Source organism: Schistocerca gregaria, chromosome 3 (assembly GCF_023897955.1).
Source record: "Schistocerca gregaria isolate iqSchGreg1 chromosome 3, iqSchGreg1.2, whole genome shotgun sequence".
NCBI lineage: Eukaryota > Metazoa > Arthropoda > Insecta > Orthoptera > Acrididae > Schistocerca > Schistocerca gregaria.
Window position 1 is genome coordinate 849,110,212 of NC_064922.1, and position 14,713 is coordinate 849,124,924.

A 14,713-nucleotide genomic window follows, 5' to 3' on the forward strand; every position below is an offset into this window, starting at 1 on the left:
GAAATACCCTCAGACTTCAAGAAGAATATAATAATTCCAATCCCAAAGAAAGCGGGTGTTGACAGATGTGAAAATTACCGAACTATCAGTTTACTAAGTCATGGCTGCAAAATACTAACGCAAATTCTTTACAGACGAATAGAAAAACTGGTAGAAGCCGACCTCGGGGAAGGTCAGTTTGGATTCTGTAGAAATATTGGAACACGTGAGGCAATACTGACTTTAAGACTTATCTTAGAAAATAGATTAAGAAAAAGGTAAACATACGTTTTTACCATTTGTAGAGTTGGAGGAAGCATTTGACAACGTTGACTGGAATACTGTTTCAAATTTTAAAGGTGGCACGGGTAAAATACAGGGAGCGAAAGGCTATGTTCAGTTTGTACAGAAACCAGATGGCAGTTAAAAGAGTGAAGGAGCGTGAAGGGGAAGCAGTGGTTGGGAAGGAAGTGAGGCAGGGTTGTAGCCTATCCCCGATGTTATTCAATCTGTATATTGAGCAAGCAGTAAAGAAAACAAAAGAAAAATTCGGAGTAGGTATTAAATTCCATGGAGAAGAAATTAAAATTTTGAGGTTTGCCGATGACATTGTATTTCTGTCAGAGACAGCAAAGAACTTGGAAGAGCAGTTGAACGGAATGGACAGTGTCTTGAAAGGAGGATGTAAGATGAACATCAACAAAAGCAAAATGAGGATAATGGAATGTAGTCGAATTAAGTCGGGTGATGCTGAGGAATTAGATTAGGCAATGAGACACTTAAAGTAGTAAAGGAGTTTTGCTATTTGGGGAGCAAAATAACTGATGATGGTCAAAGTAGAGAGGATATAACGTAGAATGGCATGACAAAGAAAGCATTTCTGAAGAAGAGAAATTTGTTAACATCGAGTATAGATTTAAGTGTCAGGAGTCGTTTCTGAAAGTATTTGTGTGGAGTGTAGCCATGGACGATAAATAGTTTGGACGAGGAAAGAATATAAGCTTTTGAAATGTGGTGCTACAGAAGAATGCTGAAGATTAGATGGGTAGATCACATAACTAATGAGGAGGTATTAAATGGAATTGGGGAGAAGAGGTGTTGTGGCACAACTTGACAAGAAGAAGGGACTGGTTGGTAGGACATGTTCTGAGGCATCAAGGGATCACAAATTTAGCATTGGAGGGCAGCGTGGAGGGTAAAAATCGTAGAGGGAGACAAAGAGTTGAGTACACTAAGCAGATTCAGAAGAGTGTCGGTTGCAGTAAGTACTGGGAGATGAAGCAGCTTGCACAGGATAGAGTAGCATGGAGAGCTGCATCAAACCAGTCTCAGGACTGAAGACCACAACAATAACAGAATAGTATCAATTCTGTGGTCACACTTCCTATTATTGGAAATAGTGTCTGTTTCTGACAGAAGTGAGACATTAAATACTGTGTGCCAAATTTGTGATGAGAAATATTAGTGTCTGATACGCTAGAACAAAATTATAACATGGACATAATATCTTACTCTGTTTCCACGTGGGAAAATATATCTAAAAACAAAGATGATGTGACTTACCAAACAAAAACGCTGGCAGGTCAATAGACAGACAAACATACACACAAATTCAAGCTTTTGCAACCAACAGTTGCTTCTTCAAGAAAGAGGGGAGGAGAGGGAAAGACGAAAGGATGTGGGTTTTAAGGGAGAGGGTAAGGAGTCATTCTAATCCCGAGAGTGGAAAGACTTACCTTAGGGAGAAAAAAGGACAGGTACACACACACACACACACACACACACACACACACACACACACACACACAAGCAGACATTTGTAAAGGCAAAGAGTTTGGGCAGAGATGTCAGTCGAGGCGGAAGTGCAGAGGCAAAGATGTTATTGAATGACAGGTGGGATATGAGTGGCTGCAACTTGAAATTAGCAGAGGTTGAGGCCTGGTGGGGTAACGAGAAGAGAGAATATACTGAAGGGCAAGTTCCCATCTCCGGAGTTCTGACAGGTTGGTGTTAGTGGGAAGTATCCAGATAACCCAGACGGTGTAACACTGTGCCAGGATGTGCTGGCCGTGCACCAAGGCATGTTTAGCCACAGGGTGATCCTCATTACCAACAAACACTGTCTGCCTGTGTCCATTCATGCGAATGGACAATTTGTTGCTGGTCATTCCCACATAGAAAGCGTCACAGTGTAGGCAGGTCAGTTGGTAAATCACGTGGGTGCTTTCACATGTGGCTTTGCCTTTGATCGTGTACACCTTCCGGGTTACAGGTCTGGAATAGGTGGTGGTGGGAGGGTGCATGGGACAGGTTTTACACCGGGGGCAGTTACAAGGGTAGGAGCCAGAGGGTAGGGAATGTGGTTTGGGGATTTCATAGGGATAAACTAAGAGGTTATGAAGGTTAGGTGGACGGCGGAAAGACACTCTTGGTGGAGTGGAGTGGATTTCATTTCAGGGCAGGATTTGAGGAAGTCATATCCCTGCTGGAGAGCCACATTCAGAGTCTGATCCTGTCCCGGAAAGTATCCTGTCACAAGTGGGGCACTTTTGGGGTTCTTCTGTGGGAGGTTCTGGGTTTCAGGGGATGAGGAAGTGGCTCTGGTTATCTCCACCAGGTTGGGAGGATAGTTGCGGGATGCGAAAGCTGTTTTCAGGTTGTTGTTGTAATGGTTCAAGGATTCCGGACTGGAGCAGATTCGTTTGCCACGAAGACATAGGCTGTAGGGAAGGGACTGTTTGATGTGGAATGGGTGGCAGCTGTCATAATGGAGGTACTGTTGTTTGTTGGTGGGTTTGATGTGGGCGGACGTGTGAAGCTGGCCATTGGACAGATGGAGGTCAACGTTAAGGAAAGTGGCATGGGTTTTGGAGTAGGACCAGGTGAATCTGATGGAACCAAAGGAGTTGAGGTTGGAGAGGAAATTCTGAAGTTCTTCTTCAGTGAGAGTCCAGATCATGAAGATGTCATAATAAATCTGTACCAAATTTTGGGTTCGCAGACCTGGGTAACCAAGAAGGCTTCCTCTAAGTGACCCATGAATAGGTTGGCGTATGAGGGGGCCATACTGGTACCCATGGCTGTTCCCTTTAATTGTTGGTATGTCTGGCCTTCAAAGTGAGGCAGTTGTGGGTCGGGATGAAGCTGGCTAAGGTGATGAGGAAAGAGGTTTTAGGTAGGGTGGCAGGTGATCAGCATGAAAGGAAGTGCTCCATCGCAGCGAGGTCCTGGACATGCGGAATATTTGTGTATAAGGAAGTGGCATCAATGGTAACAAGGATGGTTTCTGGGGGTAGCTTGGATAGCTTGGGCTTCAGCAGTGGTGATGTTGGGAGTAGGATTAAGGCTTTTTTTAAGAAGGATTGAGAGGCAAGGTTGTAAGTGAGAAATTCCTGGAAGGTTTGGAGAGGGTGATTTTGAGGAAGAGGAGGTGGGTCCGCTTGAGATGAGAAAGCGTAAATTTAGTATCTTTTCTTTCCCCCCATATCAAATTTACCTAGAACGTTTTACGTCCCTCCCTCAAATGTAATAGTGAAAGAAATTTCAGTGTGGTTTGGAAAATTATCTCGGATGGGCCAAGCAAACTTGATCCGAATCGAGTTGATTCATTGTAATTATGCCAACAGGAAATAATTTGGGGGATAATTTTGTTCTTGTAAGGTTTATAATTTGTTAGGTGCTCAAGTTCACATGTGTACATATGAATCAATGAAGCAAATGGTATTATAAAAAACAGCAGTGTGACTTTTCATTATGAGAGTGATAAAAGGTTCTGTAAAACTCCAGATTGTTTCCAAATTTTCATTATTGCATAAAGCATGCTATTTTTCCTTATGGATCATAGCAGTATCACTATTAGACGCTACCACCCAGGTGTATGCATCTACAGATAACTAAAGTGATGTGAGTGTAGATCCATCAGCTGGTGGGGCGTAGAAACGGCACCAGCCTGGAGACACACAGAGCTGCTACTGAAACGGTCGCTACAGCAGCGTAACAAACGCGCCAAACTGAGTGGACCTTGTCCTCCCCGCGGCGCCTCATTCAACCACAACCTGTCTGCTTCAGGTGTTCGTACTCAGGTGAGCCGTGACTGAGCACGATGGGTTCATGCGAGTATGAGTGAGCAAAATGCCCTATTTGCAGACCTCTGCTTGCCTCCACTCTGTTCAGGTTCTCCCCCTCTGTTCCCTCCATTTTGTCTGGTCTGTTGTGCTGTTTGTTTCCTTTACTCTTGTGTCTTCTTCCCTCCGTGTTGTCCTTGGTGTATCGTGATAATGGTATGGGGTGGGTGCCTAGATGGGTCAGTGACTGTACTGGTGCCCCACTGTGCATAGTGTTTCTGGGGCACGTCTGCTCTCCCCATTTCCACCCCTTACCCCTCCTGTTCTTTTCTCTTCCTGCTGCACTGACGCCCCGTTTGCATGTTACCCCTTCCCCTCGACTGGACTACACTGTTTGCGTTGTTCCTCCCTCGATTTCTGCTGGCTTAGATCACGGGACTGATGACCTCACCCCCACAAATCGACTAACAGGCCAAATCTAACAGGTATATTCAGAGAACTTGATCTATTCATCCATGGCAGTAGTTCTGTGTTACTTGATGAACAGTCAGCACACTATTTTCTGACTCCAAACCTGACTCACAGTGAGTAGTGCTCTGTGATGGACTTACGTGGCAAACTGTGGTAGCCTAACATTCAAAGTGCATATATTTGATGCCTTGTACACTATGTTAGAGGCCTTGCTCACTATTACTGATATGTGTTAACTGTAATGAAGGCGCTGCTGCAGTATTTATTTGTACCCCAACCTGTCATCTTTCTAGCTACGAAACTCTTGTGTAATGTGAGTGTTGCATTTGGAGTTACTGATAATCAGCATGTAGCATGAATGTTGGACTGGGAAATCGATTACGGAGACGTTGGCCATAATTTACCAAGTGTTCAGGGATAAAAGTGTGTCACAAACTGCAGTTTTTAAGTGGTTCAAGCTTTTCAGAGGTGGTAGAGAGAGAGTGTGGTCGGTGAGCCTCCTGCTGGACAGCTGTTAACATCAAGACTGACTAAAACATGGAATGTGTGTGTGTGTTAGTGTTTAATTCAGACTGTCAGTTAAGTGTGTGCATGATTGCTGATGCAATTGGCATTGATAAGATGACAGTGTGCACTAGCCAGCCACCAGGCCAGCCATCGCCGGAAACTGTAAATTGCATCACACTAATGCACCCACACCTGATCAAGAAGTCACCGGCTACCTGACAAATGGCATCGCGACAATTCACCAGTACTCCCTCGAAGGACATCACTGTGAGAGCCTAAGTGTCATCAAAGAAGCATGCATGCTTACCTTTAAGGGCCTTCTGGATTCGGCACACCAGAACACCTTCGAGTCGAGGGAAAGCTGCTGGTGAAATGTGTCGATGCTCGAGGGCTATAGCTTGAAGAATTTTGAAGCATTGTAACAGTATCTCGAATAAATCTGTCTTTCCAAAACCCGGTACGTAATTTTATGTGGAGCAGTTAACGTTTAGAAACTTTAGTTTCTTCCAGTGTGTAAATGTCCGAATAACTTCTGGGAACACTGCCAGGTGTGCACGTGTCAAAATATTGGCAGTTGTGGAAGATGTCACTAGCTGCATTCCCGTAAGTTATTTGAACAGTTAATAGTTTGTTTCCTTCACACCACTTCCTCATCCACTCCCGTGCAGTACAAGAACTGGCCTCTAAAGCGGCTCCTCATGTTGCTAGAACTTTGCATTTCAAGTACATAGAGCCAGGCAGGTGACATAATTTTTAATTTCTGACAGGTGGACATGCTGCAGTCAGCCGGTAAGTTGAAGAAGCTGTGTGGCGTGCTGCGTGTGGCAACAGAGCGCCTGCCGCTGAGTGCTGAGCTGTGGCACCTCCGCCTGCGGTTGCACTTGGCGCGCAACGAGGAGGACCAGGCGATCGCAGTGTTCCGCGATGCGGTCAGCCACTTGGGCACACGCGAGGCGGCGGCTTTGCCACTCTGGAAGGTGCTGCTGCAGTACTACCAGACCAAGAGCATGGCGCGCGTCGAGGAGGTGTTCCAGAATGCTGTGTCCCAGCAGGACAGCCCTGTCGCTGTCGCCCTCAAGCCGCTGTACCTCGAGTGGCTGGTGCTGGTCAAAGGCAAGTGCTGCTCTGGTGGTCAAATCATCGGATTGAGGTCTACCAGTGATCACTTTCTCTAAGAGTGCGGTTATTTGGTCTGAGGTTGCAGTCTGTAGCTTCATTTGACGTCTCGGGTCACCATAAATGATTGAATAATAAAAAAAAACTTTATCTTATTACTAGCCTCCAGTTCAAAATAAAACATTTATGCTCCACCTCAGTGTGTCAGTTCTCATTGTATTGACCGTACTGTTACTCAGATAGTAAGATCAACAGTACCGTCAGAAATGGTCAACCAAAGCACCACTTTATACTCCTGCCACTCAGCAGTAACTGTCATAACTCACCGAAAAACTGCCTATCTTCTGATGAGGCAGTTTCATTTATAATTGTCATGTGTAACATCATTCCTATGTCATCAGCTGAGCCATATGTCTGAATTGTAAAGTATCTTTTAAATCTAATTATTATTTATACAATTTCACATGGCATTGGAGGCCAATTTTAATCAGCATACAGTGAATCGATATAGAATTTAGGTGTCCTCACGGGTGGTATGATGTGGGAATAAAATAGCTAAAACCATTCCATACACAAGAGTCACTAAAATGCCTAAATAAAAATAGTACATGATATGTTTGCTATGTGTATCAAATGATTGCATTTGATTAGTAGATTACAAAGCTGGAATAAAATTTTGCCACGGCAAAGTATTTTGTGTGTTCTCCTTGCATTTTTATTGGTATTTTGTGTAACCTTCTCGCTGCTGTGATGTTTATACACGCCTTTTTACACTGTTCTCCAGGTACTGTGAATAGGTATATGTGCACTGCTTGGGTTTTCCTAGAGTACTATAGACGTTTGTATGTGTCCTGAGCCGCCGACCTCCCACTGCTGCAGACTAGTTACTACCGTAAAGGTTTGGAGTCATCATCATACAATATATGTGCCTCATTGCTAGCTATCATTGGCAAAAAAACATCATTTTGTTATCTCGAATTTTTTTTATGAGGTATGACAGTTCTTACGACCACACTACTAGTGATGGGGAAGGACGTGGATGGTTAAATCACTTGTGGCTGTTCTTTGGTTATAAAAGCCAATAACTCGAGGACAAAATGAGATATCATTCTGCTCTCAGTTTTAAATAAAATTTTGAAATCTTATCTACATTTCATTCATCGAAAAATACAATTTAAAGTCAACTGTATGCAAAGTCTGTGCAAAGCATTTTTGCAAACTCTTTAAAATTGCTTGCAATGTTTTACTTAATTTGATGCAGTGCAATATGACAGATAACAGAAAGAAGTTCGGTTCTTTATCAAGTGAAGATATCAAAATGTAAGATCTGCAAAAAATCAAATTTTTTTTCACCCAATAGTTTCCAAAAAAAATCAGATATAAGTATTTCATATCGGCCAGAATGCTATCTCCTAGCACAGGCACCCGTGTTTGGCGAGCAGAAAAACTATAACAAAAACAGTCTTCAGCACAGAATGCAGAAAGCATGTCCATAGCAGCGAAAAGGTTAATAAAGCACCAAAAAGTAGTTGAACAATGCTCTTGTATGAGGCTGTTTGTGTGTTAGTTTAAGATAAGCAAATATCCGACCATCTGAAGCAGTTGGATATGTACAGATCAACTGCTCTTAAATGCTGTCAGCTCTGTGCTGGAACTCTGTGGTTTCCACATATTTTGACTGCTTGAGGAAGCTTTTGGTGAGGCAGAGGTGCAATAGTGTGTGCTGTTGACTTCAGGCATGTCCTTGCTCTCTCCCTCTCTTTCTCTCGCTCTCGCATTGAAAAAATTGGTAGCCAGGTCATCAAATTGTATCAGTAAAATGAGTGAGTATGTAGAAAAGTTCCAAACAGTAAATTTGAATTAATTTTCAATTTTACAAATTTTGTTACAAAACTTTCAGTTATGTCGGATCCATCTTTGTACTAGAAAAGTAGTAGTTAGTACTGGTAGCGATTGAGAGAGAGAGAGAGAGAGAGAGAGAGAGAGAGAGAGAGAGAGAGAGAGAATATCTTGGGCACAGACTGAGCTCTGGGCAGTGTAATTTCCTTTCTGTGTGAATAATTGCGTGATTTTTCTCTCGTTGGCAGGAATTGTGGCAGCTCGCAAGATGTATGAAAAGTTGAGTGTGCAGCCTCCATTGTGCCTTGAAATGCACAGCAAAATGGCTGCATTGGAGTGCAGGGTCCCAGAGGTCAACTTCAAGCATGTCCGCCGCTGCTATGAGCTCGCCTGCGAGCAGTTTGGAAAAAACAATACAGGTATGCATATGCAGTGTTGTAGCCATGGGCACTGGCTTGCAGGTGTGTTTGTCATTCAACACTACACATGATCATAGCACTGCATGTCAGAAGTGCCGCAGGAGATTATGTTTGTGTCATTTGTCTTCAGGTTTTGGTCTTACCCTACATCATTTGTTTTGATTTTTATTTTTGTCCAGAGCCTTCCTTTTTTCTTGATTTTGTTACACTGTTGTCATCTCTCACAACTTTGTTTTCTACTTACTTCTTTCACTCATTTTCATTGTGTCTGACTTTTCAGCTCAATTCCACGTAACATCTGCTCTGATAATTTAAAATTGAGGTCCATTCTTGACTTTTGGCCATTAACTGTCATATTCGCTTGTTGTGTACCTTAAATGGGATTTTGGTAACTTCCCTTCTGGTAATTTGTATTTCTATTCATCCATCCATGGTCAGTCTTCATTTTACAGTTGTCATCAAAAGTATATGTAGTTTTAAATACACAAATGCTTAACATGTACACATTTCAAATATGCAAGAGAGTGCCTACATGACACACACACACACACACACACACACACACACACACACACACACACACACACACAAAATGACCAAATGTGTTACAATTTGAATCGTTTGTCACTATTCTGTTGTACACTGGCTCTTGAACATGTCAGTTAATTGACATCAAATGAACATTTCTCTAAATGATTTACATGTATTTTAAAGTAATCCTTAAAATTATAACAACATTTATTAAAGAAGTAGGTTTTTTACAGCTTTCTGGAAGGCGTGAAAGTCTTTGGTCTTCGTACATGTCTGTTATCAGGGTGTATATGCCCCAGGATATCTCGGAACAACGTGGGTATCTGGAAATCTTAGGGATTTTTTATAAAATTCAGTGAGTTTTTCATGGTTTTAGTTTATAGTTGAATTTTTGTAGTTTTGACTAGTAAGAGCTGATACTTACTGCAAACTAATACTGCAGCAATGAATCATATACAAGACAGAAAATGCTCCATTTATAACCACAAACACAGTGCACATACAAATGTCTGTCCACAGCAAAATATGTAAAAGGTTTCACAAGCTGCAAAATGGATGTGAATAAAACAATGACCCGAATATAGAATAAATTTCCTTTTACTTCATGTCTATGGTCACAAATTTTTTGCCAGCAGACTACTAGTTTGTCTGTATTTGCCATCTTCAGATCTGCAGCAAAATATGAGAAAACATAAATACACTAGCAAATTGTCTACAGCTTAAAACAATAAAATAGACCATAATGAAAAGTACTACTGATATACATATACATTTATCCACTTTAAGAATCAAGAGGCATACCTGTTTTATAAAAACATGTCCTAGTGTACTGCAGCCATAGTGGTATCATCAAATGTTAAACGCAAAATCAGCACCAGCATCGTCAAATATATATAAAAATAACAGCATATGCAAGAGTCATGTTGTCAGCAGCAATACTGTTCAAAACAAACTGCTGTACAGTTGCCACAAGATGGTTGTGTTGCAAGTTCACCAGATATCACTACTGTAGGCATAGAAACATTCTTCAAAGATTAATTGAACAACATAAAATAAAGGGGGGATACAATCGGTAAAGTTTGTAATGGGCTTATAAGGTAAGAGAGGCTTTACAGTAATAAAAAGCAATGAAATAAAACATGACAAAAATTAGATTGTTAAAAAGAGGAAGAATTAAGAGACAGTAATTGACATATGCTCAAGTTCCAATATTATAGATAATGACATAAATAATAAACGGCTTTCGTAGTGCACAGAATAATGTAAAACTATAAAACAAATAGCTAAAGAAGCCACAATGAAAGAAAACAGACTGCCGTACATAATCAGCCCCCTCTGTTACACTAACGCCAGAATTATGCATAGGGGAGTAGTAGTTAGAGGAATGTGGCCATCAGAGGGCCCCTAAAGTGCATGAACAAGATTATCTAGTTAATGCAGTATATTATATAAACAGAGAAGGAACTAGAGTTATTTGCACAATGTACGAAAACAAAGTAAATATGTAAGACACTCTACGCTAGGTGAAACTATCAACAAACTATATATAACAGAGGCGTTCAGTGATTAAAGCATAACATTGTCAAACAAAGCAAAGTAGGCATTGGCCACGAAATCGCTCTGCCAGTTAAGCAGTTGTGTTGGTTCTTTCTTTTTTGCTTTATAAATTTCAAGCTCTTCTGCTTTGCTGTCTCTTCCACAACCGCACCACCTACATCTAAATCCACTTCACCTGATCATTCTCAACGAATCAACACACCATTTTCCTGTCTATCTACATTTATTACATGGTTCCATAAATGTTTCCATGTCAAGTACACCAACCATCAGCAGTATCTCCACTGTGGCAACTGTCATCTGCTCCATGTCAGAAAGTCTTTTCCCTACAGTCTCGCCATCTGAGGGTGCTGCAAATGTAGTGGAAAGCAGGAGCAAATGAAAGGTAGTGATAACCTTACCAAAGCTGTTATTGACAAACAGTATCCTATACAGCTCATTCATAAACAGATCTCCCTTGCTGCTGTCTCCTCTGCTAACAGCAGTAACCCTGTTAAGGGGAGCTGGAACGATGAAAATGACAAAATTAACATTTTTTGTTTGTTCATTATAAAATTATTTGGAGTTTTCTGAATAAAACAAATAAAGTTTCACCCTTTTAAGTGAATTCTAAGTCTGTTTTTTTATCGCTGCAAAGTTGACACTCTGCGTAAATGGTTGTAGCGACTTGGTGTGTTACCTCTGACGGCGCCGCTCGCTGGCTGCAAGCGGGGTATCTTTGCGGAATTCGACAGTGATTTGTTTTCCAACGTTTTATGGCTTTATCTCTGTGACAAGTGACTGTTCATATCGGTAAACATAAATGCTATACTATGTGTGTTGACTTGTGGAGTTTCCTTTGTATTGTTTAGCTGTTCAATTTTGCGTATTTGATGAATTTTGCTCGTACCTGTTTTACGTATTTGGTTTGTGGTTATCAATATGCCCCATTTTGGCAATCGAGTGTTTAAGAAAAGGCACAATGAGTGGAAGAAGAAATCTTTAGTTGTTTCCAAGGGAGATGCTGCTCAGACTGCTTCACTGACTATTCCAAATGAATGTGATAGAACTTCTTCCAGCAAGAAACATTGTGACAGCAAAGAAAAATTTGAAAACTATCAAAGTGACAGTAATGATGTGAATGAAATAATGAACATTTCCTTGCTCTCTAAGATTTTGAAACCTAACACATTATGCCAAGCTTGCAAAGAAAGAGAACTGGAATTGAAAATAACTTCACACATTGGTTTGGCATGTAAAATGTTATTGAAGTGTAACAAATGTGCTACAGAAAATTCGTTTTCTAATTCTAACAGTATTCCTCCTAGTGGTAATAGTGGAAAGAAGGTGTATGGTATAAATGTTAGGCTAGTGTATGGCTTGCGTTGCATTGGCAAGGGCAGTGCTGCAGGGACAATGTTATGTGGAATTATGAACTTGCCAAAACCACCATCCAAGTTTGGATTTTATAATGAATTGGTGAGATCTGCTGCTGAAGATATTGCTCGAGCAACAATGAAGAAGCTGTGACAGATAATGGGTACTGTAGAGATTTAACTGTTGCTTTAGATGGATCATGGCAATGTAGAGGTCATAAATCTCTAAATGGAGTTGTGACAGCTACCAGTGGAGACAGTTGCAAAGTAATTGATGTTGCTGTTCTCTCAAAACATTGTAGATGTAAGGGCAATACCAAGAACGAACATGGTGAAAGTTGTGAAGCCAAATTTTCACGGCACGAGTGGAACGATGGAAGTAGAGGGAGTGAAAGCAATTTTTTCCAGATCACTGGAGTCGTATAATGTACAATACACTAACTATCTAGGAGATGGTGATTCTAAGGGATATAAAGCCATAGAGGAACTCAAACCTTATGGCAATGAAATTCACATTAAAAAGCTTAGTGATGGTAAGACCCTCGGAGGAAGAGGAAGATTGAGATGAAGCAATTGATAGGTTGTAGAGGTATTATGGGTGTGCAGTTAGGCAAAATAAGAGAAGCATTGAGCATATGAGGAGAGCAGTATGGGCATAATTTTTGTTTTTTACTGCATCAACAAATAATCACCCACAACATGCACTGTGTCCCACAGGTGATGCCGCATGGTGTAAGTACCAATCAGTTTGCCAAATGCTGTAATTGATGTAATTAAGCCCATATTCAGAGATTTATCACAGCCAAGTTTATTGGAAAAGTGTTTACATGGGAAAACACAAAAATCCAAATGAAAGTCTAAATAATTTAATTTGGATTAGGATTCCCAAAAGAGTGTTTGTACAGATAAAAACATTGCATTTTGGAGTGTATGATGCAGTGGCAACAACAATAAAGGAAACATTATCAAATGTGATGTGCTGAAACGTTTAGGTTTCCAACCAAGTCACAACACCATTTCCACAATGTGCCTAATTGATGAAGAAAGACTAAGAGGTGCAGGAAGAAGAGACAAAAGCCTACAACATGCAGCATAAGGGAAGAAAAGACCAGTGAAAAGGAAACTAACATTGGGAAAAGAAGAAGATGCTGATAATCCATTACATGGGGCAGGAATGTATTAAAAAACTTTGGAAGCCATTTCCCATAACTTTAAAATTTTCATCTTTGAGGAACATTTTCTCAAAAACTGCTGACAGTATAGCAATGAAATTTATACACAATATTGTTTACTTCTTTTCCTTCATTTTTATAACAAATTGTAAACAAATATTGTATAATTCAAGAGTAATAGAAGAAAAAGCGCAAAATTCAAAATTTTAGAGAAAAAAATAAGCATCTGTTACAAAAAATAGTAAATCAAAAACCAATAAATATTTTTTAACATGACGTTATAAGTTTTAGAGAAATGTTCACTGAACATGTTGTCCAAATTTCAGAGCAAAATGTTTAATGGTTTTAGAAAAAATGTTCCTTGTATTTGCGCTAAAATTAACATGGGGGAGATGGATCGTTCCGGCTTCCCTTAACCATCCACCAAGTAGCACTCCTCTGATCACTCTGGTCTTCGAAAGCTCAACCACATCCTCCACCAGGGCTTTGACAACTCCTCGTTGTGCCCTGAGATAGTGGATATTCTAACCAAATTTTACCCGCATCCCACAATGTAGTGTTATGCCACCCACCTAACCTAAGAACATTCTCATCCATTCTTATTCTCATCATACTTGCAACCGTGCATCCCATGGGCCATACCCTTGTGGTCATTCCACGTGTAAGGCCTGCCCCATACAGTCACCTGCATCTCCTACCACAGTCCATTCACGCACATTTCCTACCCAATAAAACGAGGGCCATGTGTCAAAGCAGCCATGTTATACATCAGCTACGATGCAATTACTGTACAGCATTCTATGTGGACATGACAAATAATCAACTGTCTACTTGCATGAATGACCACTACCAAACTGTGGTGAACACAGATTGACCATCCAGTTGCCAAACATGCTGCACATCACATCACAAATAACTTCAACAGCTGCTTCATAACACCAACCATTTGAATACTGCCTTCTAGCACAAGTTTCTCTGAACTATGCAGACGGACCTAATTTCTCTCTCCCTGCCCCTCCTCTATGGGAACATTACATAGGGGGTGGTATTTTTCTGTAGTCATAATTTAAAGCCAGTTCCTTAAACCTTTCAAGAAGGCTGTGTTGGGATAGTTTACATCTATCTTCAAGAGTCTAGCAGTTCTTGCAACCCTCTCCTACAGGTCAAACAAACCTGTGACCATTCATGATGCATATGTTCAATATATGTGGTACAGGTCCCACACATTTGAGCAATATTCTAGGGTGGGTCAAGCGAGTTATTTGTAAGCAATCTCCTTTGTAGACTGACTTTATTTCCCCAGAATTCTACCAATAAAGCAAAGTCTACCACCTGATTTACCCGTGCCTGAGCCTATGTGATCATTCCATTCCATAGCCCTACAGAGGGTTAACACCCAGGTCTTTTTATGAGTTGACCAATTCCAACTGTGATTCATTGGCATTACAGCCATAGGATACAATGTTTTTTTCATTTTGTGAAGCGAACAGTTTTATATTTCTGAGCAGTTAAAACAAGTCGCCAAAATTTGCATCACTTCAGAATCTCGCCAAGATCTCACTCAATATTTATGCAACTTCTTCCAGACTGTACTTCAGTATAGATAACTGCATCATCTGGAGGGGGGAGGAAAAAAAAAACAACAGCAACCAACTGAGATTACTGTCAGTATTTTGCGCAAGGTCATTATTATGCAACATGAA

At 40.8% G+C, this 14,713-nt stretch overlaps 1 protein-coding gene across 1 annotated transcript in view; it reads left to right on the plus strand.

Moving 5' to 3' along the window:
• The window catches only part of LOC126354765 (U3 small nucleolar RNA-associated protein 6 homolog), a 119,806-nt gene that overhangs the window by 92,649 nt on the left and 12,444 nt on the right, over positions 1–14,713 (plus strand). Inside the window, exons 9-10 of the mRNA XM_050004658.1 lie at positions 5,789–6,134; positions 8,225–8,395. Of these exons, the coding sequence (XP_049860615.1) occupies positions 5,789–6,134; positions 8,225–8,395 (517 nt within the window). The remainder of the gene's footprint in view (positions 1–5,788; positions 6,135–8,224; positions 8,396–14,713) is intronic.